Source organism: Phocoena phocoena, chromosome 8 (assembly GCF_963924675.1).
Source record: "Phocoena phocoena chromosome 8, mPhoPho1.1, whole genome shotgun sequence".
NCBI lineage: Eukaryota > Metazoa > Chordata > Mammalia > Artiodactyla > Phocoenidae > Phocoena > Phocoena phocoena.
In genome coordinates, this window is record NC_089226.1 from 95835451 (window position 1) to 95861653 (window position 26203).

At 50.8% G+C, this 26203-nt stretch overlaps 1 protein-coding gene across 1 annotated transcript; it reads left to right on the forward strand.

The window, feature by feature from the left end:
- Window positions 1-2286: 2286 nt before the first annotated feature.
- CRY2 (cryptochrome circadian regulator 2) lies at window positions 2287-25788 on the forward strand. Its single transcript, XM_065881414.1, has 11 exons — window positions 2287-2531; window positions 10176-10284; window positions 12660-12802; window positions 14362-14546; window positions 15293-15381; window positions 21801-21941; window positions 23080-23391; window positions 23608-23759; window positions 23882-24084; window positions 24405-24497; window positions 25649-25788. The coding sequence occupies exons 1-11, from the start codon at window positions 2317-2319 to the stop codon at window positions 25786-25788; spliced, it is 1782 nt and encodes a 593-aa protein (XP_065737486.1). The 5' UTR covers window positions 2287-2316.
- The last annotated feature ends 415 nt before the right edge of the window (window positions 25789-26203 follow it).

A 26203-nucleotide genomic window follows, 5' to 3' on the forward strand; every position in this document is an offset into this window, starting at 1 on the left:
TTTGAGGCTATAGGGAAGAACGATCTCCTTCCACTCTCTGTTCCATTCCTAGTAGAGCATCAACCTTATGGAGAAAAAAGGGGGAAGGGGACTTCCATGGTGGCGCAGTGGTTAAGAGTCCACCTGCCAATGCAGGGGACACGGATTCGAGCCCTGGTCTGGGAAGATCCCACCTGCCTCGGAGCAACAAAGCCTGTGTGCCACAACTACTGAGCCTGCTCTCTAGAGCCCATGAGCCACAACTACTGAGCCCGTGTGCCACAACTACTGAGCCCGCGTGCCACAACTGCTGCAACCGCGTGCCACAACTACTGCAGCCCGTGTGCCGAGAGCCTGTGCTCCGCAACAAGGAGAAGCCACCGCAATGAGAAGCCCGCGCACCGCAACTAGAGAAAGCCCTTGCACAGCAACAAAGACCCAACGCAGCCAAAAAAAACAAACAAATAAATAAATAAATTTATTTTTTAAAAATGGGGGGGTAGGAGAGAGGAACACAAAATCTCAAAAGAAATGATCAACTGTACCTCAATTTAAATAAATTTTTTTTAAAAAAGAAAAGTAGTGAAGGGTGGCATCTCTTCGTTCAGCAAGCATTTGGAGAGGGGATTCAAAAATAACGACAGGATCCAGACTGGGATAGACCATTAAGGTTCCTGGCAATCTGAGATTCTAGTCCCTGTCCAACTTTTACTAAATAATCCTCGAGCATAAAGTGCCGAGCACTGAGCTAGACCCTGGAAATACAGCTGTAAATGAGCCACATTCCTTGCCCTCCAGTAATTTATAGGCTAATGAGGCAGACAGACAAGTAAGAAATTCCCGTACCATGTACTAAGACCAGTGATAAGAAGAAGCACAGAACGAGATGGGTCACTAGGTAGGCTGGGACCAGATGGCAAGTGACATCTACACTGAGCAGTGACACAGGACAAAGTGGAGTCAGAAAGGGGCTGGAGTGTGGCATGTGATCCAGGTTTGAGGGAACAGTTTGTACAAAGCCCTGGCAATGAGAGACCCTAGGATTGCAACAACACTGGTTTAAGAGTTGTGCCAATCAACACCACTAAATTGCTAGCTATATTGCTAAATTCCTCACTGCTCATTCCCAAGTTCAGGAAGGGTTCTGAGCATGGGCACAACCTAGGGACAAACTGAGATTGACTCTTCATTTGATAACCCCCAGAGCTCCAATCTGACTAGGCTAGCTTAGTCTATCATCAACACTTCACTGTGGGTATTTATATGCTTCTCCTGTCACTGATTCTGTCAATCAGCAAGCCCTGTGCTAGACTCCAGAAGGAGAAGAGGGCTCCACCTGGCTCCCCTGGGAGGAATGGGGAGTGTCCTCCACATCTCTGAATCCCACACAGACTCCAGTTCAGTGCTTTGCATACAGAGGTACCACTGAGTCTACTCAACATAGAAGTAAAAGCAAAACTCATCCGATGGCATAATTACTATCTCAACCCACGTCCTCTACATTTCCAGCCCCTACTCCCAAACCTTCTACTGCTGCACATCAGGGCACTTCTCCCCACTCTTTGAACTCTACCGCTTGTAAACGCCACGTTGCTCAGCGCAGACGCAAGTATAGCTTTGTAGGTAAAAGCAGAAGCTTCGGATTCACAATAATGGGGGTAGAATCCTTTTATTAGCGTTATGATACTGAGCAAGTCACTCACCCTGCGGCAGCCTCAGTTTTTTGTCCGTAAAATGAGAATAATAACAGCTCTTTCACTAGGGTTCGTTGAATGAATGCAACTGGGCTGAACTGAGTAGTAAATGGCACAATGTAAGGGTATTATCATGTTGCTTGGCATATATAATGCACTCAATAAATGGCGGCTGTAGTAGAATGTTTTAATGATGTATAGAGTGAGGTAGATGATGATGATATTGATGACGATGACGATGTAGGACGGCCGGTTGTTCGTCGTGTAATTCACTTTCTGGAGTCACAGCAACCCCGCCAGCCCACACAGCTTCCAGCGGCAAGCCTGGGATCCACAGTACCTCCGGACTCGGTCCAAGCCCAGACCTCTCTGGGGAGCGCCAGCCTGCGTCACCCGCCTAGCCCTCCGACTCCTCCCCAGCGAGCCCACACAAGGTGGGAACGTGAGGGGACGGGGCCAGACTGGGCGCCTCAGAGCCAATCGCCGGGCGAGAGGCGCCCAGCCAATAGAAGATGGGATCCAGGTCCCGGGGGCGGGGACCCAGAGAGGAACGGAAGTGTCATAGGTCACTGGGCGGGCTGGGGGCGGAGCCCGCGGTGTCTATGGGGGCGGAGCAGCGGTGGCCAGAGCAGTCAGGGCGGTGATGGCGGCGGCTGTGGCTACCTCGGCAGTGGCGGCCCCGGCGCCAGCGGCCCGCGCGGAAGGCGCCTCCTCAGTGCACTGGTTCCGCAAGGGGCTGCGGCTCCATGATAACCCGGCGCTGCAGGCGGCCGTGCGCGGGGCGCACTGTATGCGCTGCGTTTACATCCTCGATCCTTGGTTCGCGGCCTCCTCCTCAGTCGGGATCAACCGGTGGAGGTGAGGGGGCCCGGGGCGGGTTCGCGGGCCCGGGGGACGCAGCCTAGCCTCTGGGGCACCCATCCTCGAAAAGGGAGGCTCTGGCCCCAGTCCCCTCTGCCGAAAGACCCCGGCCTGAAGGAGGTGGGGCAGGGGGACGGAGCCAAGTCTCCAGAGGGGAGAAGTCGGGAAGAGGGAAGCAATTAGTCCCCGTAGAATAGCCTGGGTGGACCAGGGCTCAGCTTCTGACACCGCGCGCTCGCACTGCGTGTTACCCTCTTTGGTCCTCACGACATTCCTGTGGGACAGATCATGATCCCCATTGTACAGATGAGACTCTTGAGCCCTAGAGACACAAAGTTGACGTGCTCAGGGAGTTGCAGCCAGTGAGAGGCAGAACAGGGACTCCTAAGGCTCTTAGGGGTGTACTGGGGGCGGGGGGAGGGGGAGGACAGGAACTATTGTGGTGTGAGGGCAGGGATGGGTTTCTGAATTGATAGCACGGCAGATGCCTGCATTCTTCAAGTAAAGAGCGCATTGCTGTGCTCCTGAAGGTCATCTGTAAGCCTGTGGTTTGTCTGAATCCATTTTTTTAACCATCCTGCCTTCCCTCCACCAAGATCATTCTGTTCCTGGAGGCGTCTAGAGACTCTGGCTTAGCATTAGATAGGGCAAGTGCCGTCTCCCCTTCATTATAGATGAAGACCCCAAGGGCATGTTCAGTTAGAGGCACTTTGTGTCCGGAGCTGGAGAGCAGAGAGCAGTACTTAATCCATTTTGGAGAATTCCCTCAGCAGCTATGGGCTTGCTAGAGGAAAAAAAAAAAAAAAGGAACCAAAGTGTCCCTTCCTCCTCTTCTCATGAGATTGTTTTTAAAGGACGGTTGAGCCATTATAGATTAGATGTTTATCAACTGATGTACTAACATTAGGGACCAGGAAGGCTGTGATATCAAGGGTCCCTCTTTGATGATTCCCAGGAGATGGAGTGGACAGGATCATGGGAGAAGATTAACAGATAGGCAGTTGATGGGTTTTCTCTTTAACGAGTGTTTAAAACCAAGGAGTTCTGAGACCTTGTGTCCCCATCTCTCTTTAACACGCCCCTTGGTAGTCCTTTGGTTCGTTTGCATCGTTTTGGAGCATGTTTGCTTGTGACCTTGTTGCTCGAGAGGCAGGGTTATTCCCAGGATATGCTGGCTCTCCACCATTCTTTCCTCACCAAGGCGTGTGTGCCCTGCTAGGAGAGTGAATGCCCCTAGCAGTGGATCTATTAAATGCCCCCCTCCTGACCCATTTATATTGAGGGAACAACTAAAGATAGTCCTGTGGAGAGCCTGCCCACACAATTTTCAGCTGTTCTATTGCTCTGCCTCTGCTTCAGTTTCTATAGATAGGAGGTTGGGTTTGACAAACATCCTCAAATGACCGGCCATCCCTAGCATGGACTAAGCCTGAGACTTTGCCCCTCTCCCAGTGGCAGTGTGCCAGTCAGAGCAGAGTAAATAGAATGCAGGCTGCTTGCTTGCTGCGTTGTCACGGAGTTTCTCCTTTTGGGGGGTTTTGGAGGACATTGCATGGACTGCCTACTCCTTTGTGGTAGTGGAAATTACAGATCAACAACAAAAACTCCGTTGCTGATTAAACTCAGATTCGCTAGAAACTAGGAGTTTTGTGGGTCACCCTTTTGTGATTGTGCTTTTGAGTGAGTGAGAGAGAAAAGGAATGTGGCAGTTCAGATGCCTGTGTCAAATCCTGAAGTCAGAGACTGTGTAGGAATGCAGATGTTAATTGAGCAATTATTTAAGGAGTGCCTAATATCTGCCAGCCACACTGCTAGGTGCTGCTAGGGAAATAGCAGTGAACAAGCAGATGTGGTGTTCAGAGCTCCTGGAACCTACATTTGCATGGCGCAAGACTAGTAAACAACCTTAATTTAGTAGAACTAATGCCATGAAGTAAATAAAATAGGGGGACAGACTAGAGCAGTGGTTCTTAACCTTGCTGCACATGGGAATCATTTAAGGATCTTTAAAAGATGTCTGGGCCCCCTTCTCTCCCAATTCTGATTTTATTGTTCTGGGTTATGGTCTGGGCATTAGGGTCTTTAAAGGTGTGACGTGCAGCAAAGCCAGAGAAGCGCTGGACTAGAGACCCCCAGACCTGAGCCCGACAGCTTGGGATATGTATTGCAGTGCATTGGCAAGAAGTCTGATTTGTTTTGGCATCAGAAGAAAGAGGTGAAATCACACAAAGCAGATCGAATACGATACCTGCTCCGGGAGCTGGGCACAGACACATTCGTACCACCCCCGCCATATTCTTTGCTCCCAGGTTCAGAGCGAGGGCAGAACTGCAGGCTGTTTTGTGCACTCGGTTGGGTGTTGGGGGCGCGATGGAGCCAGCTGTACCTCTGTGTAACTACAACATGTGTAATCTTCCAGTGGCTGTTTCTGGACCTGGAAGTGACCTGGGAGAATTGTGCTGCAGCGTAACATTCTAGCTCTGTAAATCTTTCAGGTGCTGCCTCTGAGAAGCCTCCCTCAGAAGAGTGGGCCCTGGGCCATCTGCAAGAGGTGGGGGGAACCAAAATCTGTATCTCTGTTATCCTCCTGCACTTCCTACACTGACTCCCACACAGCGTTTTTCAGCAGAAAAATCAGATTAAAATAACCATGAATGGCCCTTCCTAAGAGTCAAAGTGGACAGAGGAAGGCGACCAAGAACATGTACATTTATTAGCATAGGAGAAGGGCTTGCATACTCCTTGCCTTGGTGGTAGTGGGAAGTTTATAGGCTAATTGTAGCATTTGAGCCTCAGGACTTTTTTTTGCCAAGCACTAGTTAGCTAAACCCTTTGCCGTTTTCCCCAGCCCCACCTTCCCCAGATTTACTGTGTCTAGAAGGAAGTACTGTAGTGAGAACCATAAAAAAAAAGAGGGGATGTGAGCCCCTTCTAGATTGAAAAATGGCCCTTGCAGTTTTTCATTACCTTTCTCTCCCTACTGCAACCCAGATGGGTCTTGGCAACAATTCACCTCACCCTTTATTTATGTCATTTTCTCCTTGGCTCTGTGCTACACCTGTATTCAGGAACTCGGGGGCAGAAGGAGTTGGTAGAAATAAAATATCAGCCCAAATCACTCAGAACTAGTGAATGAGATGACCTGGGAACTCCCCAGCATGCCTGGTGAGAACAAGTGTGTCTCTCTTCCCAACGCCGGGAGCTAAACATTGGTGGACTGTCCAAGTTGGGGGGTTCTTCCCTGGAACTTGGTCAGCAAGAAGGTCTACAGGCAGGGAAATTTGAGTTCCTCTGAGTTGTTCACACTGGTACCCAAGAGTCACTTTATTGTTCTGCTGCTGAGGAAATGTTTCCATTTGCCTAAAAGGGATGAAAACTTTCACATTCATCTTTCTCTTTGAAATTAGGAAAGAATAAACATATTTTTAGCCAAGTAATACGTAGAGATCAATCCCTGCTATGGATTGTGGGTTTGGGTTATCCTTTTCCATGGGGCTTAAAGCGCTCTTAATTACTTAGGAGAAATTAATTTATATTAATAGCCTATGTAGCCAGTCTGGGCTGGCCAATGATATCATCATTACAGTTAACCTTGGCTTGAAGCAGAGAAACTTGGTCAAGGGCGATCTAGACCCAAAAAGAGAGTTCACTATCATTTTCCCTCTTCCTATTAATAACAAACAAAATATTTCTCAACACAGAATCTGCCTTCTCTAGAGAAGTCCTTCCCTAAAAGATCTGCGTGTCTTTTATTTTAAAGGGCTAGTTCCATGGAGTCCCTGAATTACTGAGTCCTTTTAGTACTTTTTGAAATCCCAATTTGATTTCTTCCAGTTCTGTCTGCTTCTGGCTCCAGAGCACTTACATAATGCAACTAAGCTGCGCATGTTGTCTAATCCAAAGGGTGAGCTTGAACTCTCACCCAGGACGGTGTGCTCTGAATTTCAGCCATGTGAGCTCAGCTTGGAGCTGCCAAGGGTGAGCCGCCTGCCCGAACACTGCCACCTCCAATGCCCAGGCCAGTTTTCTTTAGAGTCCCCCCTCATTGGAGTAAAGAGAAACTGGCCATGTGGAGACGAGGGCTCTAGGGGAGTACAAAGGCCCAAGGGTCTCTCTGGCGAAGGAATGCGCCCGCTGGCCCCAGTGAGCCTTTGCCCAGGGCCAGCACTGCTCCGCTGCCCCCTGTCCCTTCTTGGCAGTCCTCACAGGTGGTGCCCTAGCAGTGGCTATTCGTTCTCTGTCTGCTTGGAGGCTGGGGCTCCTGGGGGTCATCATGAGGCCTCCCTTCCTGGAGGAGCCCTGCAGAGCTTGACTGGGGAGGCGGGGAGTTGGAAGTAACAGCATTTCTAGAGGGCCAAAGGGGAGGCAGAAACCAGGCTCTCAAAGAGAGGAAGTTCAGTGAAAACAAGCTAGAAGCAAAGAAAGGCGACTTGTAAATAGAAGCTAGAAGTAAAATTCAGTTTTCTGGGACAGTGCTTCTGAACCTTTGATGTGCAAGGGAGTCACCAGGGGATCTTGCTAAAATGTGGATTCGGTTTCTGGAGGTCTGGGATGGAGCCTGAGATCCTGCATTTAAGCAAGCTTCTGGGTGATTCACAGCTGTTGATCCCCGGAGGAGCAAGGATTTGGTAGCAAAGGTGTTGGCCTACGAGTAGAGCTGTGCTGCTCTCTGATGGCTGAGTCCCTGGCGGCACAGCCTCGGTGCTCAGGGGGTAAGTCCTGGTTGAGAGGCAGTGGAGCCTGGTGGTTAAGAATAAAGATGCCAAGCCACACTGTCCAGGTTTGAATTCTGGCCACCTGTTAATTGAATGATGTTACGCAGATTACTTAATCTCTCTGTACCTGAGTTTTCCCCATCTGTAAAATGAGAATTAAAGGAGGTGATATATGTAAAACAAGTGGGATAGTACTTGGCTTATTGTAAATGCTCATTAAATGTTAGTTGTTGCTGTTACTGTTATTATCCTCTGGTTGCTGAGTCCAGAGTCGTGCCTTCCGCTCACTGCCTCGGCTATAGACTTCTCTTGTCAAAGAAGAAAAGGGTTCTCACGAGGTTATCTGTACTACAGAGATGCTGCAAGGAATCTCTCCTTTTAATAAATGAGGTCTAGAAATAAAGTCTACAGAAGGCAGCTGGAACCTAGCTTTCATGTGCATGCCAGTCCTATTTGTAGCTTCCAATCAAAGTCCTGGGCAGCATGGTGGACTATGAAGGCTGAGGCCCCCAAAGTGCATGGCAGGGACATTCCTGGGAGCCGCAGGACCCCCTGTCCTGGGCTTGCAGAATCTGTCACCAGTTCTCTCTAGGCATTCTGCCTGGCAGGGCCCAGGTTTCAAGTGGCACAGAGGCAGTTTACACTGGTCTCTCGTCTTTTCCTCCTGAGAAGAGGGTGAGGCCTGGGAGGAGGCCAGAGCAAGTGCAAGTGCGTCACTCTGTCTCAGCTTTCCTTTTCTGAGGGTGACAGTGTTTCAGAAACAGGAATTTGCAGAGGTGGAGCTTTGGCTTTGCATAAAGCAACATTCAGCCTGTCAGTCTCCCATCGCGACCCCTTGGAGAGTCTCTGCCTGCTCGTGAGCTAGCCTGATGCTTCGGGCTGAGCCCAGGACTCAGCTCGTGCTGGAATGTGGGTCTGTGGCATTCTCCGCCTGGCAGTGTCAGGTTATCGACGTCAGAGGTGGCAGCAGGGACTGGTTCCAGTTGGCAGCCTGGGAACAGTCGCTGCTTCTCTAAGCCTCCCATAGTCGAGGGAGCGTGATGTGCTGCATAGGAGCCACCAGGTTTCGTTGTGCTCAAAATAAAATCCGGTGATTCCCATCGTTGACAGGCCTGGGTGGGAGACCCCAGCATAGATAGCAGGAGGTGTCCATGAACGAGGCTCACCTGCCAGGGCATCGTTCCTGAGGAAGAAGAGCAGAATGTCAGTGGATTACCTGGAGTCACGTTTGTGTTTGCCGCAAACACATGAGATCCTGCGGGAATCTCAGCCCCTGGAGCAGTGTTTGATGTGCCACTGAAAGGCTTAAGAAATGCGGCACAGAGAAGAAAACATGGTTTGAGTCTGACCGAGAGTCGGATAGTTTGTTATCCCAGCTTTGTCACTCAATAGCTGTAATCTTTGGCAAATTAATTCTCCTCTCTGTATCTCATTTTCCTCATCTATAAAAAGAGGATAGTATTTTCCTTCAAAATGTGTTGAGAGGGCTTCCCTGGTGGCGCAGTGGTTGAGAGTCCGCCTGCCGATGCAGGGGACACGGGTTCATGCTCCGGTCCGGGAAGATCCCACATGCCGCGGAGCGGCTGGACCCGTGAGCCATGGCCGCTGAGCCTGCGCGTCGGAGCCTGTGCTCCGCAATGGGAGAGGCCACAACAGTGAGAGGCCCACATACCGCAAAAAAAAAAAATGTGTTGAGAGAATTCAAAAGAAAACGCACTTAAAAAGCATAACAGGCATATAATAACATTGATAACATTAGTTGTCTCTGGAGAGGGGGATGGATTAAATTCCTTGGGGAAGCAGGAGGAGGAGACTTTTTACTGTGTACCCTTTTGTAACTTGAATTTTGAACCACATGAAGAGTTAATCTGTTTAAAATGTTAAAGATAAAACACATAATCTGTTTAAAATGTTAAAGTTAAAACACATATCATAAAATATATTGGTGGAATTTCTCAGAAAGGTGATTATGCCTAACTGAACAGGTGATAAATTTTTGTGGTCCTATGAAGTAAATAAATAAAACACTGAGGGCTCTCAGGCAGTGTTAATTTCCTTTCCCTTTCCCATGGTGATCCAGCTCGCAGGCTAGGTCTCATAAGTTTCTGGAGTCTCCCACACCTCAACTCCCACCCCGGAAAGCATGGGAGGATATCTTACAGAGAAGTGCCTCCTCCCTCTTGGGACAAAAACCTGGTGGCCAGAGCCCTGGAGAAGCCTGGAGAATGAGCTACCTGCCAAATGAAACCCTGGCAACTGGGGACTCAGCCCAGGCTGTGGGACCATGGGACCGTGACGGTAGACATCCGTGCAGCCCAAAGCATGTGTGCGGAAAGACAAGGGAGTCTGTTGGACCAGGGTAGGTGAGACTTTCCAGGGCTCTTGCAGTCTTGTTCCTCTGCTAATAGGACCTCAGGCCTCCATACCACGGTACTGCACTTGTCTTTCAGATGGCTTTCCCATCTGTCCTCCCTTTTGATTCTCACAACCACCTAGTGGTGGGAAGATATTTACCCCCAGGGCCTGAGGCCAAGAGAGAATAAGTGACTTGCCTGTAATCACAGAGGAACAACACGAGTAGGAGCAGCTCACACTTATCGCAGATTTCCTACATGCCAGGCTCTGTGCTAAATGTTCTTCGTGCATTATTTGGCTTTCTTAACAATTCTGTGAGATAGGTACCAACCCCAACTCCATATCACAGATTAGCAGGGGGGAAAAAGCTAAAGTCACACAGCTAGTAATGACAAAGGCAGGATTTCAGCGGAGGTGGCACTGATCCTCTACCATATCACACGTCAGCCAGAACTCAGTAGAACCATGCTACTTGTTTGGCATAAACAGTGTACCAGCTTCTCCCTGCTTTGTTAGGGAAGAGTAACTCTTTGTTGTGTTACCACCAACAAGGGCTGTGTGGGTTCTGCAGGTTCCTACTTCAGTCTCTGGAAGATTTGGACACAAGTTTAAGGAAACTGAACTCCCGCCTGTTTGTAGTCCGGGGACAGCCGGCTGACGTGTTTCCAAGGCTGTTCAAGGTAAGTGTGCAAAGTCCAAGAGAAGATAGTGAGAGTCTGCTCCAGGGTTTCCCCGCAGACTGAACGAGACAGTATTCTGACTGAGGAAATGGAAATGGTCGGGGATGGTCTGACCACTGCTGCTAGGGAAGTTGGGAGCAAATGCAGCCAGTCAGCTGCCAACAGAATGGAAACTGCGTTAAGGAAAAATTCTGTGAATCCAGTGTCTTGTTGGAAAGTTCCCATCTCAGTCCAGACATGGGATGTGGCAAGGTATTCCACCCCGGATGCCACTGGCTTCCTTGGATGTTTTCTTGGCTCAAGCCAGCAAGATTTATTAGGGCTCTTCCTACGCCAGGAGTTTGAGGGTGAGGTTTCCTATTGAGCAATGGGCGTTTCCCATCTTGCTTTGCTTTGCTTATTGGAAAAAAAAGTCAGCCTCTCTGAGGAAACATCCCTACTTCCTCTGTGAATGATTGATAAAATCTTCATTTAGGTACCATATAGGCCTCTGTTTGCTATACCAGGTAGCCAGCCCACTTTTCCCCCCAACCCCTTTATAAAACACAGTTTTTAAGGCCCAAACAGAGACGGAAGTGCTCGTGGACAGAGGGCTCTAGGACGTTCTCCCCTCATCCTCAGCGGCACACAGTTGTTTTTCTGCCTCTCTCCACCCCAGCTTCCTTCCCTACTCTTCCTGGAGGAAAAGGCAAGAGCAAAGACTTAATGTCAAGGCCATAGCTTAGTAAACACTTCATCATTCACCTTACGTCCCCGCACAAATGCCGCGGTGCTGATAATAGCCAGCATTCATTGAGGGCTGACTATGAGTCAAACACTGTTCTAGGTAAGTGCTTCACATACATTAATTCACGTACTCCTCACAGCGGCCCTCAGAGGTGGGTGCTGCTGTCCCTTTTCTGCAGATGAGGAAACAGTATCTTGGGAAGCTAAGGGTGATGGTCTAGGATTTGCGCCCAGGCTCCGACTCCAGGACTGTGTTCTTAACCACCGCACCGTTAAATACATTTGCCTCTCTTCTGCCTCTGCATTGTCCCCTCTCTCCCAGCACCTCAGAGGCCAACCCGCTAACAGCCCAGAGATACAGATAGATCATTCATTCACTGTATGTTATTAAGCTTCTACTGTGTACTAGGCCCCATACTAGGTCCTAGGGTAATGAAGAATAAGCATGATTTCTGCTATGAGCATTCACACTAATGGAGGAAACAGGCAAGTAATGGGAAGCTTCATTGCCATATGATAACTGCTGTGATGGAAAACGGGCACGGTTCGGGAGAATCATACTGAGGGAGAAGGCCTAGGAGGCTTCTTGGAAAAGGTGTCATCTAATAATATTTTTATTATTATTCACAGGGTTATGAGTCTTTAACAGTGTAATCTGTATGAACTGCTAAGCATGGTACTTGGCTCATAGTAAGTGCTCAATAAATGTTTAGTGCTGCTGTCCTTGAACGAGGGATAAGCAACCCTGCTCAGGACTCACATGCAGCAGGGCTGAGTCAGGACCAGGGTGGCCTGTGCACGGCCAGGACATTTGCCCCGGGGATTCAGAGTTTTAAGGGACCATGACCAGAGACTTTGGTTGGAATGTGGTTTCCTTCTAGCTAGTTGCATGCTCTAGGGCTTTTTGTGGGTTTTCTGTACAACTTTTCACTGGGCCACTTTCTCCCAGCTTTGCTAGGAAATCTAGAAATTTCTACCAGACATGACTAAAGACTTGGAAAAGAATTCCCTTCTTTTTAAATATGTGGCCTCTCTGGTCTGATTTCTCTGACCTCTGGGCTAAGGGCTGCTCCTCCTTTCCCAGCTCTCTGAGACCTGGAGCCTATTAGCTGTGTTTCCTACTGGCCTCAGGAGTGTTGCTGTGGAAACCATCAACACACTTCACACAGCACAAGTCTGCCAAGAAAACTAGGCCAGAAGTTTTCAGGGCCTTGAGGAGCTCTGGGAAAGGCTTGCCAAGCAGGCGGAATATGGCGATCCTGTCCCCCGCCATCTTTACCAGTGAGTCAGTGCCTTTCTGGGATTGGAGGCTCCCCTGGGAGCATGTATTTATATCCTCCTGCTGCATTCTCCTACCACAAGGACACAGCAAGTGCACAGAGCTTCCCACCTCTCTCCTGATTCCACAGAGACCACTAGCCTCGGGCTCCACTGTTGTAGGCTGCTGGCCTCACCTCAAAGGTCTGCCCTCCTCAAACCTTGTGGATCTCAGATTTTCGGTTTTCCAGTTCAAGTCATTGTCCCTAGTTTGTTCTGCAGCCCATTCTGTCAGGTCTCTAGACTTGCTCTGTACCCTCCCAGGAGAGAGCTGAGTGCCCAGCTTCTTTCTCCCCAAACAGTGTTGAGCATTACAGATTCTCTCCCCACAGGAATGGGGGGTGACCCGCTTGACCTTTGAATATGACTCTGAACCCTTTGGGAAAGAACGGGATGCAGCCATCATGAAGATGGCCAAGGAGGCTGGTGTGGAGGTGGTGACTGAGAACTCTCATACTCTCTATGACCTGGACAAGTAAGAGATGGGCCCCAGGGGTCAGGTTGCCAATTGTGGGAGTTGATGATTTGGGCCCCTGCTGAGTGGAACTCAGGGAGATTCAGCAATAGGGCCCCCTGTCACATGAAGTATGGCGTTTTCTAGAAGCTGGAAGAGAATAGGTCAGAGTTGGGGCCTGTAGAGCAGCTCAAAGAGCTTACCCGATTTGGGTGCAAAGAGGCTTATTAGGCCCAAGGGACAGAAGCAGTGAGGCTCCCCACCCAGGATCTTCATAGATCTGCTCCTAACACGCTCCAGTCCCATCTACGCCACACACTCCCGCTTCTGTCCTGCTGCTCAGAAACTGCCCTCTGACCTCAGTGGGCCCTGTCTGTCGCCCCTCCCAGCAGATCTCTGTCCTCATAGACACAACTTCTGTTCCTGAGATGCGTTCCCTGGGCTCCCCTGGCTATCTGGGTTTCCCGGCCATGCATTTAGATGTTGCTCCTGAGGCTCTAGAGATCCCTGCAGGGCCTCTGTGCTTTCAGAGGGGCTAGGAGGAAACCCTCTCCTCCCCTTCCCTGCGAGAGCTGTCACCCTCCTGCTGCTGCTGCCACTGCTGCCAAGCCCTGCTCTCTGTCCCTCTCCCCACAACCAGTGGCGGGGGTCACACAGCTCTGCATGTGAGCTGGGCTCAGCTCAGGGAAGCGCTGGGTGTGGAGCTCCTCCTCTTGCCATGTGCCGGAGGAGGGGTGCGGTACTGCAGGGGCAGCAGCCAACCTTCTGTCTCCACTAACGGAAGGGAGGAGAAAGGAACTGAGATTTAAACTCGCCCAGCAAGCCCGGCTTGCGTAAGCTGCTGCTTGGCCAACAAGAGCCCGGGGAGTCTAGATGCAGCCCATCCCAGTTCATCCTTATAAAAACAGCCTCAGTTCTCCTCTAAACTCTCCTATATCTTTTCTTCCTGTCTCAGTGCAGCTGTGTTTCCCTTGCTCATGAAAAAATCCTTTTGTAAATTGCAAAAAAGAAAAAACCCTTGAAGTATTAGTTGTTACTGTTAACCCCAGGCCCAGCCTCCGATTTAGGGAGGACAGGCTGTTCTCCACCTCTCTGTTCTAGTAATTGGGGCGCAACAAGGGAATGATTTTCCAACCAAGGAACATATTTGCAGCTCTTATCGAAGAACTTCCTCGAGGCTTATGCTAGGATAGAGAGGGAGGCCCACGGGACTCCCTGTGGCTTGGACAGGCAAACCAAGGACCAAGAAGGCCAGTGGGGACTTTTCTGTGATTAGAGAGATGGTCAGTCTCTGTCTTTAGGCGGCTCCACATCGGCACCAGGGAACCTGGAATTGAGCCCTAGCTTTGGCCCTGACTTGCTCCAGGCACCTGCTCCGGCAATCTAGGCTTCATATTCCCTCTCGGTAAAACGGAGACGTAGCCCCCCTTGTCCCCTCCTTTCCACTTAGGAGTGGGACCCATGAGCGGATGAGGAAAGCCACCCTCCAAGCCTTCGAAGTCTGGGCTCTTTTCTGGGTGGGCAGGGACCTGAGATGAAGGGTCTTATGAGTGACGTCTGGTGTGCTTTGGGATTCCCAGGATTATTGAGCTGAATGGGCAGAAGCCGCCCCTTACCTACAAGCGCTTTCAGGCCATCATCAGCCGCATGGAGCTGCCCAAGAAGCCTGTGGGCTCTGTGACCAGCCAGCAGATGGAGGGCTGCAGGGCCGAGATCCAGGAGAACCACGATGAGACCTATGGCGTGCCCTCCCTGGAGGAGCTGGGTGCGTACTTCCTGCCCCAAGCCTCTCATGCCAGCACCTCCTTTTTTGTAAAAGAATTTGCCGTTTTTTCTTTTCTGTCAAAGTAATGCAGTTACTGTAGACACTTTAGAAAATACGGAGACATGAAAATGGAAATAACTCTATTACCCACCACCCAGAGAAAACCAGCCTTAATTTTGCAGTAGTCCTTCTGCAGTCTTTTTTCTGTTCGCATTTATGTATGTAATCTTCTGTTTCTAGTTCATGCCTCTATTTTATTTTTGTACTTTTCCCTCTCAGATATAGGCACAGCCTGGTGCTGGCATCAGTGGGCTTCTCAATACCAACATAACTAGTGTTGTTTCTGATGAAAGGGGGTATGTCGGCCTCTCGGGTTACTGACTACACCCTCTCTCCCCTTCCCGTCCCCCTTCCTCCCCACCATCCATTGTTTTGATCTGAACAGTTAGCCTTTCTCACCGAGTAGTCAGCTAACCTGACAGTGCCAGCTGTACAGGACTGTTCACCTGTCCAGAGTGAAGCCTGGGGGAGGTGAGAGAAAGGAGAGGAAAGGTCACGGTGGAAAGAGAACCAACGTGACTTAGAAAACATGGACCCATTAAGGATTATCTCAGCCCCACTAGCACCAGAAACACAGTGGTTCAGTTCCCACGAAGCTCAAAGAGCAGCCCAGCCTGGGAGGACTTGCCGAGCCGTCACTGAAATGGCCTGACCTCCAGTCCTGTGACTTGCTCCTCCCCGTGTAGGATTCCCCACTGAAGGACTCGGCCCAGCTGTTTGGCAAGGAGGAGAGACGGAAGCTCTGGCCCGCCTGGATAAGCACCTGGAACGGAAGGTACGGCCCCGTTTCTGAGACACAGAACTTCAGATGCTGACACCCATGCTGCAGGGAAGATGGAGCCAGGTTCATGTCCCTTAGGGCCTCTTAGCTCAAGCTGCTTGAAAAATGGAAAGTCTTCCTTATGGCAATAGCAACAATAATAATAGCAGTTACCATTTAATGAGTGCTTACCATGGGCTGGTCACTGGGCTGAGCATTTCTGGGTTTAGCACCTGCTTGCACTATATCCTTTCATCTTTCCAGCAGCCCTACAAGGACAGCATTAAGCTCTCCATTTTACAGATTAGGAAACTAAGGCTTAGAGTGGTTAAGTAACTTGCCTGAGGTCACACAGTAAGTAGTAGAGTGAGATCTTGTTCTATGTGATTCTAAAACTTAGGCTAGATTGCTTTTCTTTCATCTGTGTGTCCCCTTACTAAGAGGGTATCTGGTCAGTAAAGTCCATAAGATTAATTATTTTGTGTATATGTGTCCCCCACCTTTTGCTGGGTCTCCTCCAAGGGTTTGATTTCCATTTGCTTGTCACAGAGAACAAATGACCCACCTCCCAGTAAAGTGGGAATTGGTAAGAGGAAGGAAAGAGGCCAAGGCCCCAGAGGCACCCCTCATAGTGTCACATGCCCCCACCTCCCTGAGACTAGAGAAGCAGAGGAGGTTCTCATGAACAGTCAGCTCCTATTTCCTGCCCCCCTGCAGATGGTTTATAGACTGGGTCCCTAAAATCACAACTTGTTCTATTCCTGCTCAGATGGCTGGGCATTTGGCCCAGCATCCAGGTGATAACAATGCAAGAAGGAGGCTAAGATAGCAGACTTGGAAAGAATGCTTCCCAGCCCTGGAGGTACCTCGCCAGCAGTGAAAGCACACCATGGGCCTAGCCTCCCCAGGGCCCAGCAGCCTTGATGTCCCTATTTGGGTGTTACCATCAGACAGGGCCGAAAGCAAGCCCCAGCAATTTAAAAGGATAAGAACTGATGTCCAAGGGCATGGGGGAACCAGCTGTCTTTGTCCACGTCAGCTTTACCAAGAGGTTCTTACGGTCAGTCTGGAGACAAAGGCTGGGCCAAGGAGGCAGAAAGGCGCAGATGATTTTGGAAAAGAGGCAGACAGCTTCCTCTGGTGATGCTAAGCGGATTGAAAATAAGCTGCTGGTGACCAGCCTTGCCACTGCTCAAGGAAAGCCTGCCTGAGAATGAAATAATACAGAGGAAAGCAGAGCTGAGATGGTGAATGCATTCCAAGTAGCACTAGTTGGACACCTAGATCCAGCTGTGCCTGAAGGCTACATCTTGGACTCTTAGTTATATGAGTTAAAAAAATCCCTTTTTCAAAGGCCACCCCAGAAATGGGGTGGCAGGAGTACAATGAGACTTAAAAGTGTAAAGAGCTAACCTATAGCTTGGGGATTATTATCCCCTTAAAAGCATTTTGGGGCTTCCCTGGTGGCACAGTGGTTGAGAGTCCGCCTGCCAATGCAGGGGGCGCGGGTTCGTGCCCCGGTCTGGGAGGATACCACGTGCCGCGGAGCGGCTGCGCCCGTGAGCCATGGCTGCTGAGCCTGCGCGTTCGGAGCCTGTGCTCCGCAACAGGAGAGGCCACAGCAGTGAGAGGCCCGCGTACAGCAAAAAAAAAAAAAAAAAAAAAAAAAAACACACCAAGTCAGGGACTTCTTTTCCAGACACCCCTGGAGGGCCTCTTTTGTAGTGGGGCCTTATGTCAGGGCCCTTCAGACTCAGTGGTAGCCCGAGGGAATACGGTATTTTACACATCAGGGAGAACAAAAGGTACCTGATGGGCGGGAGTTTAACCATTTCAGGAGGTTTATTTTAACTTCTTCAATTCTCCAAATCTGAAGCGAGTATCTTCTTATGTCAGAATGGTCTAGCTGCTAGAAAGCCTGCCTAAAAAGACAGGCATAGTGTCTGTCTCCAGAAACACAGTCTATAGGAGATGATAGACATGAAACAAGTAATTACAGTATGCTTAGGGTTAGGAAAGGAGTAGTTCAGAGGGTTATGGGAATGAAAGAGCAAGAGGATTATATTAATCAGTTCTTGTTTGCAAGTTGGCCTTTGAAAAAGGGATTTTTTTAACTCGTATAACCAAGAGTCCAAGATGTAGCCTTCAGGCACAGCTGGATCTAGGTGTCCAACTAGTGCTACTTGGAATGCATTCACCATCTCAGCTCTGCTTTCCTCTGTATTATTTCATTCTCAGGCAGGCTTTCCTTGAGCAGTGGCAAGGCTGGTCACCAGCAGCTTATTTTCAATCCGCTTAGCACCACCAGAGGACGTTGTCTGCCTCTTTTCCAAAAGCTTCAGAAAAAGTCCCAAGGAGTGTTTTCATTGGTCTGGCTTGGGCCATGTGACTCTCCCTGACTCTGTCACTGTGGCCAGGGAAGGGGGCGCTTTCTCTGGCCAGACTTGAATCTGGAAGTGAGCCCACTCCCAGAGTCAGAGGTGGCTTAGCTTTACTTTCCCACCTTGAACTGAGATTAGGGAAGGGTTGGGTCACCACAAGAAAATTAGGTGCTGCTACCAAAAAGGGGGAGGCAAACAGTATGATCTTTACCACTGGGTTACCCAGTAGTAGCTGAGGACAAGCATCTCTCCATAAAGGTGTCCCAATTAAATGAAAAAGGGATGATGGAATCTTGCAGCCCCTAGTGAGGACCCATGATGCATTAATGACCTCTAACACCAAGGAGAGTGACGGTCAGGCATGTACCCCCTGTAGTCTTGCCAAGGAGATCAGACCTGAGTCCAAGCCAGTCTCTGGTACCAGCCACCGATTTGCAGGCAGCACACAGGACAGAGGGATGTGTTGAACTGCCCCGTAAGTACACAGGGAAATCTGGACTGTGGGAATTAGTACAAGTCAAACGGCTTGGATTCTTTGGCAGAAAATATAAAAGGAAAAGAAGGAAATGGCAGGAAATGCATAGAGTTAAAGAAACTTAAATAACACATCAAAGTATAATGAGAACATACTGTATAGTACAAGGAACTCTACTCAGTGCTCTGTGGTGACCTAAATGGGAAGGAAATCCAAAAGAGGGGACATATGTATACATATAGCTGATTCACTTTGCTGTACAGCAGAAACTAACACAACATTGTAAAGAAAACTATACTCCAATAAAAAAAAAACACTTCAAAGTCTTTTACATAGCCAAGACTAAACTATAGTGCCTAGGGATGCACATTTGGGTGAAAACAAGAAAAAAACACTTTAAAATGCGAGAAATAACTGAAAAGATAAAGTCCTCCCTTCCAAATGTGCTTTGCAAAAACAGGAAAATGTAAACATTTTTATTTATTTATTTTTTAAATTTATTTATTTTACTTATTTATTTTTGGCCGCGTTGGGTCTTTGATGCTGCGCGCGGGCTTTCTCTAGTTGCGGCAAGCGGGGGCTACTCTTTGTTGCGGTGCGCGGGCTTCTCATTGCAGTGGCTGTTCTTGTTGCGGAGCATGGGCTCTAGGCGCACGGGCCTCAGTAGTTGCAGCACGTGGGCTCAGTAGTTGTGGCTTGTGGGCTCTAGAGCACAGGCTCAGTAGTTGTGATGCACGGGCTTAGTTGCTCCACGGCATGGGGGATCTTCCTGGACCAGGGCTCGAACCCGTGTCCCCTGCCTTGGCAGACGGATTCTTAACCACTGTGCCACCAGGGAAGTCCCAGGAAAGTGATTATTATAAAAGTTGGGCAAGTGGTCACTTACGGGGCAGGGAAGGGACCGTGACTGGGATGAGCACATAGATGGGCTTCTGGGGTGGCCGGCAAAGTACTGATTCTTGAACTTTGGTGGTGTTTGCACAGGTGTTTGCCTTAGAATAATTTGTTAAGCACACATCTGTGTGATTTCTGTATCTGTGTTTCACTTAAAATAAAAAGATTTTCAAAGAGAGGTGGGCCAAGGATATGAGCAGGTAAATATACCTCGCGTCTGTTAGAGGTACTTAACCAATACCTGAGGGATCACCTGCCGAGGAGGTGGCCTTTAGGTTAAGACTTGAAGGAAGAGTCAAAATTAACCAAGGAAAGGGGAGTGGAAAGGAAGGCAGCACTCCAGCCAAGGGAGCTGCATGTGTAAAGGCTAGTAAGAGCATGGTGCTTAAAGAAGAGTGGTGAGGAAGGAAGCTAGAAAGATGGGGCCACTGTGGGGTGCTTGTAAGCCATGTTTAGGATTTGGGACTCTAGCCTAAGAACACCAGGAAGCCCAGTGCATGTATTGTCCTCAGGGACAGGCATTTTAAAGAATCACTGTGCTCCCACTGTGGCGGGTGGATTAGGGGGGACAAGAATTGATGCAGAGAGGTCAGTTAGGAGGCTGTCACAGTTGTGCAGTATAGATACAATCTTAGCCTAAACCAGGTTGGCGGCAATAGGGAATGGAAAGAAAAGGACAGAGTAGAGAAACACTTGGACAGTAGGATTGACAGGACCTGGTGAGCAGGGAGTCAAAGGTGACGGCCAGGCTTTTGGCTTGGGCAACGAGGTGGATGACAGTGCAGTTTTTGAGATAGGGAATGCCAATGGAAGGGTGGTTTAAAGAAAAGAACCTGCTACCCTTGAGGTGCCTGAAAGGCAATCAAGTAGAGCTCTCTGGCAGGGAGTTGGGTGGAGTGACTTGGGAGTCTAGGAGAGCAGTCTGGGCCAGAGCTACAGACATGGTGATCGTCTGCAAAGAAATTGTCTCAGGAGCCGTGGGACTGGATGAACTCAGGCAGGAACACAGTTGAGTAGAAGGGACCTAGGACAGAGCCCTGGGGTGCCAACACTTAAGGAGTTGGGAGGGGTGGTGGACCTGGTGAAACACCAAGAACAGCCAACCAGCTGATGGCAGCCAGGAGCCAACAGAATGGCAGGTGTGGAGACAGGGAGCAGTCAGCAGCGTGAAGTGCTGCGAGGGAGTCCAAAAATATAGGGACAGAAAACGCCCACAGGATCCGGTGGCATGGACATCTCAGAGACTCTGGCGGGAGTGCTGAAGGCAGAAGTGGAGGTGGGCGTGAGGAAATGGAGAAAGGCTGGCTGCGAAGGGAGGAAAGAGGACCCAAGGGGAGAAATCCGCAGGGTGACTAGAAGTTCTTTTTGTTTTGTTTTGTTTTGTTTGCAACGAAACAAGATCATTTTCCCAATGTCCTTGGAGTGAACAGGGAAGAGAGGGAGAGATGGAATGTGCAAAAGAAGGAAGAGGGGAGGGCTCCAGAGCCAGGTGGAGGCCTTAGCCTTGGGCAGGGTCACAGGAGGGACAGGGAGTAGATGGGGATGCAGGTGAGTTTCTAGATTTGGTGGCTAAAAGTTGAGGTGTTTTCTACCTGATGGCTTCCATTTCCTTATCAAAAGGAAGGAAGGTCCGTCATCTGCTGAAGGGTGGTGGGAAAGTGTGGAATAGGAGGTCTAAAGAGGGTGTAAATGACTTCCCTGGTGATCCAGTGGTTAAGACTCCACACTCCCACTGCAGGGGCTGTGGGTTTGATCCCTGATTGGGGAAGTTCCACATGCCAAGCAGTGCGGCCAAAGAAAGAATAAAGAGGGCGTGAAGTTTGTGAAATAGTCATCACGAAGAGAAAGAGGGCATTAGGAGTCGAGAAAGAGAACATGGTTATTAGAGGTAGTGGAAAAAGACTGGAATCTGGAGTCAGTCCCTCCAGCTCTGTCTCTTACCACCTCTGTAACCTCAGAAGAGTCACGTAACACTTTGAGCTTCCTTTCCTCGTTTTCGAAAGGAGGTAATGACAAATGCTGCCTCAGACCATTGTTAAGATCGAATGAGAGAACACAGGTGTCAGTGAGTTGTGGAGATAAAGCACTCTGCCAGCAGCAACTGATGATAAAAACAAGACCAATGATACTGTATGACAAGTGGCCCAGCAATGAATGACTCTGTGGGTTTCCAGGAATGGGTTTCTCGGCGCTGTTGAACAGTGGGGAGAAGTGCTTGGGTAGCCACCGTGTAGCAGCAGCCTCAGGGCCCCTGGGACAGAGCAGGGACTGAAGGAGGGATATCTTCCTCTGTAATGTAGACGCCCTTTTTCCTTTCTTCTGTAGAATCACAGACCCTTCAGTGCTTTCAGAAACTTTCATTTTCATCATCTTATTTCATCCCTAGGAGGTGGGAAATTTTGTTCTCATTTAGTAAACAAGTAGCTGAGGGACTAAATAACTTATGCTCATAGCACAAATTAAACAGAGTCAGGACAAGAACTTGGGCCTCATTGTTTGATCGGTGGTGGTTCCATCAAAAATTCTGCCAGCGTGAAGTAGCAGGACGTGCACAGGGTCTCATCCTGGCTCTTTGGCTTTCTGGTCTGCGACCTTAGGCAGATTCCTTAACTAGCTGGTGCCTCAGGTTTTTTCCTCTGAAGCCTCCAGGTCTGTCCTTTCTTTGCCTTCTCTTTCTGCTGCAGGCCTGGGTTGCCAACTATGAGAGACCCCGCATGAATGCCAACTCCCTGCTGGCCAGCCCCACGGGCCTCAGCCCCTACCTGCGCTTCGGCTGCCTCTCCTGCCGCCTCTTCTACTACCGCCTGTGGGACCTGTACAAAAAGGTAAGGGGCAGTGAGGGCGGCAGAGCCCGCCCCCGGTTGCAGCCCAGAGGACACCAGGGCTTTCTGGGCCGGTCAGTTACCCTGAAGAGAGGCCTTCCCTCTGGCTTAAGTGTGCGTACTGTCCAGAGAAGGTGAGGAGGAAGCCACGTCCAAGAGGGGCCAGAGCCAAGCACAGCGCAAACTGCTGATCTAAACAAATCCAGATTCTCAAGTGGACCAGAACAGGCAGGAAAGCCGACCTCGGGGTGACCCCGGAGGTGGCATTTCTGCCGGCAGCAGGTGGATGGGGGCCAAGCAGTCAGGGCGGGAGGCAGGGAGGCTGAGGCTGCTGCCAGTTCTAAGGTGAAGAGCACAGCAGCCCCCTATGGGGCTGTGTCCAGAGCATTTAAAGGGGAGCCTAGGAGCGGCAGTTGCCCATCAGTGATGAGGAAATGACCCGGAGGGCTGAATGCAGGGCTGGACACGGACAATAGGTGGATAGCCCTGTACTAATGCACCCACCCCCAGGAGGAGAGAGGACAACACATCCAGCTGTTCAGATTCATCAGATCCATCCTTGCGTCTGCATCGTTTCACGTTGTTTCCTCATTCTTGCCAATATCTGGATTTTGTGGCATGGCATGCGGTAACTTTGCCCGCTTGGTGGGTAATCTTGTGATTTTAGGAAGATTATTATTTGCTTGGCAGTCTTCTGATGTCTTAATTCTTTCATGGCCCCAGATCCAGGCTGTTGGGCATAACTTATTTAACCAAAATCTAGACTGAGCATTTTTTACGTGTGCTGATGAGAAAACTTACTTTGATGTTTTAGAAAGTGGAGCCCAACAGGAACTCTCGAGGGCAAGGATCATGACCAGTCTTTGGGAGTTTGGTTCCCAGTGCAGAGTCCGGCAGCGCTATCCCTTTCCACTGCCTGCTGCTCCGCAGCCATCCTCAGGGCTCTGAGCAGTAGTGGGCACAGCCAGGGCCCAGGGTTCACCCTGCCGCTTCTCCTGGGACAGGGTCCCTCCACGCATCTAGGGGCTTTGGAGCCACCAAGTTCATGGCAGCTCCAGATTCCTTTGTGGGGAAGTTCTGAGTGGCACGGCGCTGATAGCTGGGCAAGCGTTTGTATCCACGTGCTGTCCCACCCCACCAGGTGAAGCGGAGCAGCACACCCCCGCTCTCCCTGTTTGGGCAACTCCTGTGGCGAGAGTTCTTTTACACGGCGGCCACCAACAACCCCAGGTTTGACCGCATGGAGGGGAACCCCATCTGCATCCAGATCCCCTGGGATCGCAACCCCGAGGCCCTGGCCAAGTGGGCCGAGGGCAAGACAGGCTTCCCTTGGATTGACGCCATCATGACCCAACTGAGGCAGGAGGGCTGGATCCACCATCTGGCCCGGCACGCTGTGGCCTGCTTCCTCACGCGCGGGGACCTCTGGGTCAGCTGGGAGAGCGGGGTCCGGGTGAGTCCTCTCTCAGCGGGCAGCCCAGGGCAGCCCCCTTTTGGGCTGGGGGATGGGCTGGGACCCCTGGGTCCAGGAGATTCCCTCCAGATCCTTCTTGGCTTGCCCTCAGCAGAAGGCTTTGGCTCCCTTCTCCGCAGGGTGTGTGGTGACTTGGGGGGAACCATGGCCGTAGGTCCCCAAGGAGGCTGATTGTGCCACCCTCCCTGCATCTAGGTATTTGATGAGCTGCTCCTGGATGCAGATTTCAGCGTGAACGCAGGCAGCTGGATGTGGCTGTCCTGCAGTGCTTTCTTCCAACAGTTCTTCCACTGCTACTGCCCGGTGGGCTTTGGCCGCCGCACGGACCCCAGTGGAGACTACATCAGGTGCGGGTGCAGACCATGCTCTCTGGTTTCTGGCCACTTTGGCCTCCTCCTAGGGTGGGACGTGCTTGGCCTTTGAAGGAGACTCCAGCATGCTGATGGGTCCTCTGGTGTGTCTGTTTCAGGCGATACCTGCCCAAATTGAAAGGGTTCCCCTCTCGATACATCTATGAGCCCTGGAATGCCCCAGAGTCGATTCAGAAGGCAGCCAAGTGCATCATCGGTGTGGACTACCCACGGCCCATCGTCAACCACGCCGAGACCAGCCGGCTCAACATTGAGCGGATGAAGCAGATTTACCAGCAGCTCTCCCGCTACCGGGGACTCTGTAAGGAGCCCCTACTCTGACTGCCACCCCCTAGTTCCCCGAAGGGAAGGACAACACCTACAGGCTTGGGGCGTAGACATTCCCAGATGTTTGCAAAGGGAGGCCGCCGAGCACTGTCTTCCAGGCTGTTGACTTGACTTCCCGGGCACAGGCCACACAGGCTGGGCTGGATCAGGCCTCTCTGAATTAGTTGTGGCCAGTGGGAAGCGATGGAACCTTGATGTCATGGCCCAGCACCCCCTGCCTTGTACCTACCTGCCCTGGGGCCCTGTACAGTCCTGTGAGATTGCATTCTGATTATCCCCCTACCTCTTTCCCAGGTCTGCTGGCGTCTGTCCCTTCCTGTATGGAAGACCTCAGCAATCCAGTGGCAGAGCCCAGCTCGAGCCAGGCTGGGGGCATGAGCAGTGCAGGTGAGTACAGCCAGCCTCCCGTAGCCTGTGCCCACCCCAAGGGCACTGCAGAGCTACTCCCACTTCAGTCACTGAGGGCTGAGGATGGAGGCCAGAACCAAGTTATGCCCTGATAGAACTTGTATTCCACCTGGGGAGACAGATGGTAAAGGAGCTGTGCAGGATCATGTCAGATAACAAGTGCTTTGGGGGAAAATAAAATCAAGTGACCTGATAAAAGAGGGCTGGGGAAGGGGGTTACTTTAGATGGAGTACCAGCAGGGCCGCATGCAGTGAGCAGAGCCAGCCTTCTAAGAACAGGGGGAAGAGCATTCCAGGCAAAGGGAAGAGCAGGAAAAGACCCAGAGATGGAAACAAGCTTACCCATTCCAGGAACGAGAGGAGGGAGGCCAGTGGGGCTGGTGTGTTCTGAGTGAGGAGCTGGGACGAGAGGAGGACGGACACAGTACGAGTAGCAGCGTGTAGACTCGGCGTCCACGAGGAGGATTAGGGTTCCGTCGTCAGGGCAGGGAGAAGGCACTGACGGGGGTCAGCAGGGCAGAGGCGTGACCTGGTTTATGTTTTAGAAAGCTCACTCTGCCTGCTGTGTGGCGGGCACAGTGTGGGCAAGAGCCCCCGAGTATCGGAGGCTGGAAAGGAGGCGACTGTAGTTGTCCAGGCAGGTGGAGGGAGAGAGGAGTAGATGGCCTTGCTGCGTTCGTAACCTCTGCCCTTCGGCTCCGGGACGAAGGTCAGCAAGCTCAGACCAGCAAGAACGTCAGGGCTTTTTCTAGTTTCTAGTTTGCCCAGCCAGGTTGGCTCCCCGGGTTAGGGCACTGCTCATTCTGGCTTCAGGAGGCCAGTTACGGAGGGAATGCCTCACCTTCAGCGCGAGGATGGCAGACAGGCCAAATCAGTCTCTGGCCTGGAGCCCATGGGATTTGAGGCCCAAAAGCTGGCTGTACTGCCAGCAGGCCTGGTTATGCTCTCCTTGGATATTTCCAGGCAGAGTCGCTGCTGAAAGGAAGGCCAAGGGGCAGGTCTGAGAAGCAGCGTGCTGGTTGCATTGATGAGCAGGCTCCCTGCCCCCTAAAGAGCTGCTTCTACACGGTTGAGCGTCATCTTGGCTCCACACACAAGTCTGTGTGACACTTTGACCTGCTTCCCTACAGGCCCAAGACCACTACCCAGTGGCCCAGCGTCCCCCAAACGCAAGCTGGGAGCAGCGGAGGAGCCACCTGGTGAAGAACTCAGCAAACGGGCCAGGGTGGCAGGGTTGCCCCCCTCAGAGCTGCTGAGCAAGGATGTCTGAGAGTGAGTGACAGCTGCTGAGAGTCAGCTTCAGGGACGGGCGTGGGAGAGAGGTGGGGTGAGTGTGGAGAACTGCCCTGCCAGCTGAAGGTTAAAACCCACAAACTAGATTAAAACCTAGGGGCCGGGGGCTTTTCTAGGCTTTCAGCTCAAATTCTACCATCCTGACTTCTATACCTTCTAATACTAAAAAGAGAATTTAAAGATAAAGCCTTGTTCTTTCTTTGCCAGCTAAGGGAAAAAAAAATTGACTCTTGCTACCTATCAAAGTGAGCCAAATCCAGAAAAAGAAAGCAGAGACCCGATTGAAGCTGTGGGAGAAAGAGTCCCAGGGCAGGGTCTGGGGGTGCTCCAGGCCCCTCTGCCATCGCCCTGACAGGCTGTGTCCTGTAGGCTGGCCAGCAGAGGGCAGCACT

What these genes read in the sequence shown, in the direction of transcription:
- CRY2 (XM_065881414.1), top strand. Translation starts at nt 2,317, where the DNA reads ATGGCGGCGGCTGTGGCTACCTCGGCAGTGGCGGCCCCGGCGCCAGCG. An exon ending in TGTTTCCAAGGCTGTTCAAG is followed by an intron (nt 10,285 to 12,659) that starts GTAAGTGTGCAA and finishes CTCTCCCCACAG; the next exon opens with GAATGGGGGGTGACCCGCTT. An exon ending in CCCAGTGGAGACTACATCAG is followed by an intron (nt 23,760 to 23,881) that starts GTGCGGGTGCAG and finishes TGTCTGTTTCAG; the next exon opens with GCGATACCTGCCCAAATTGA.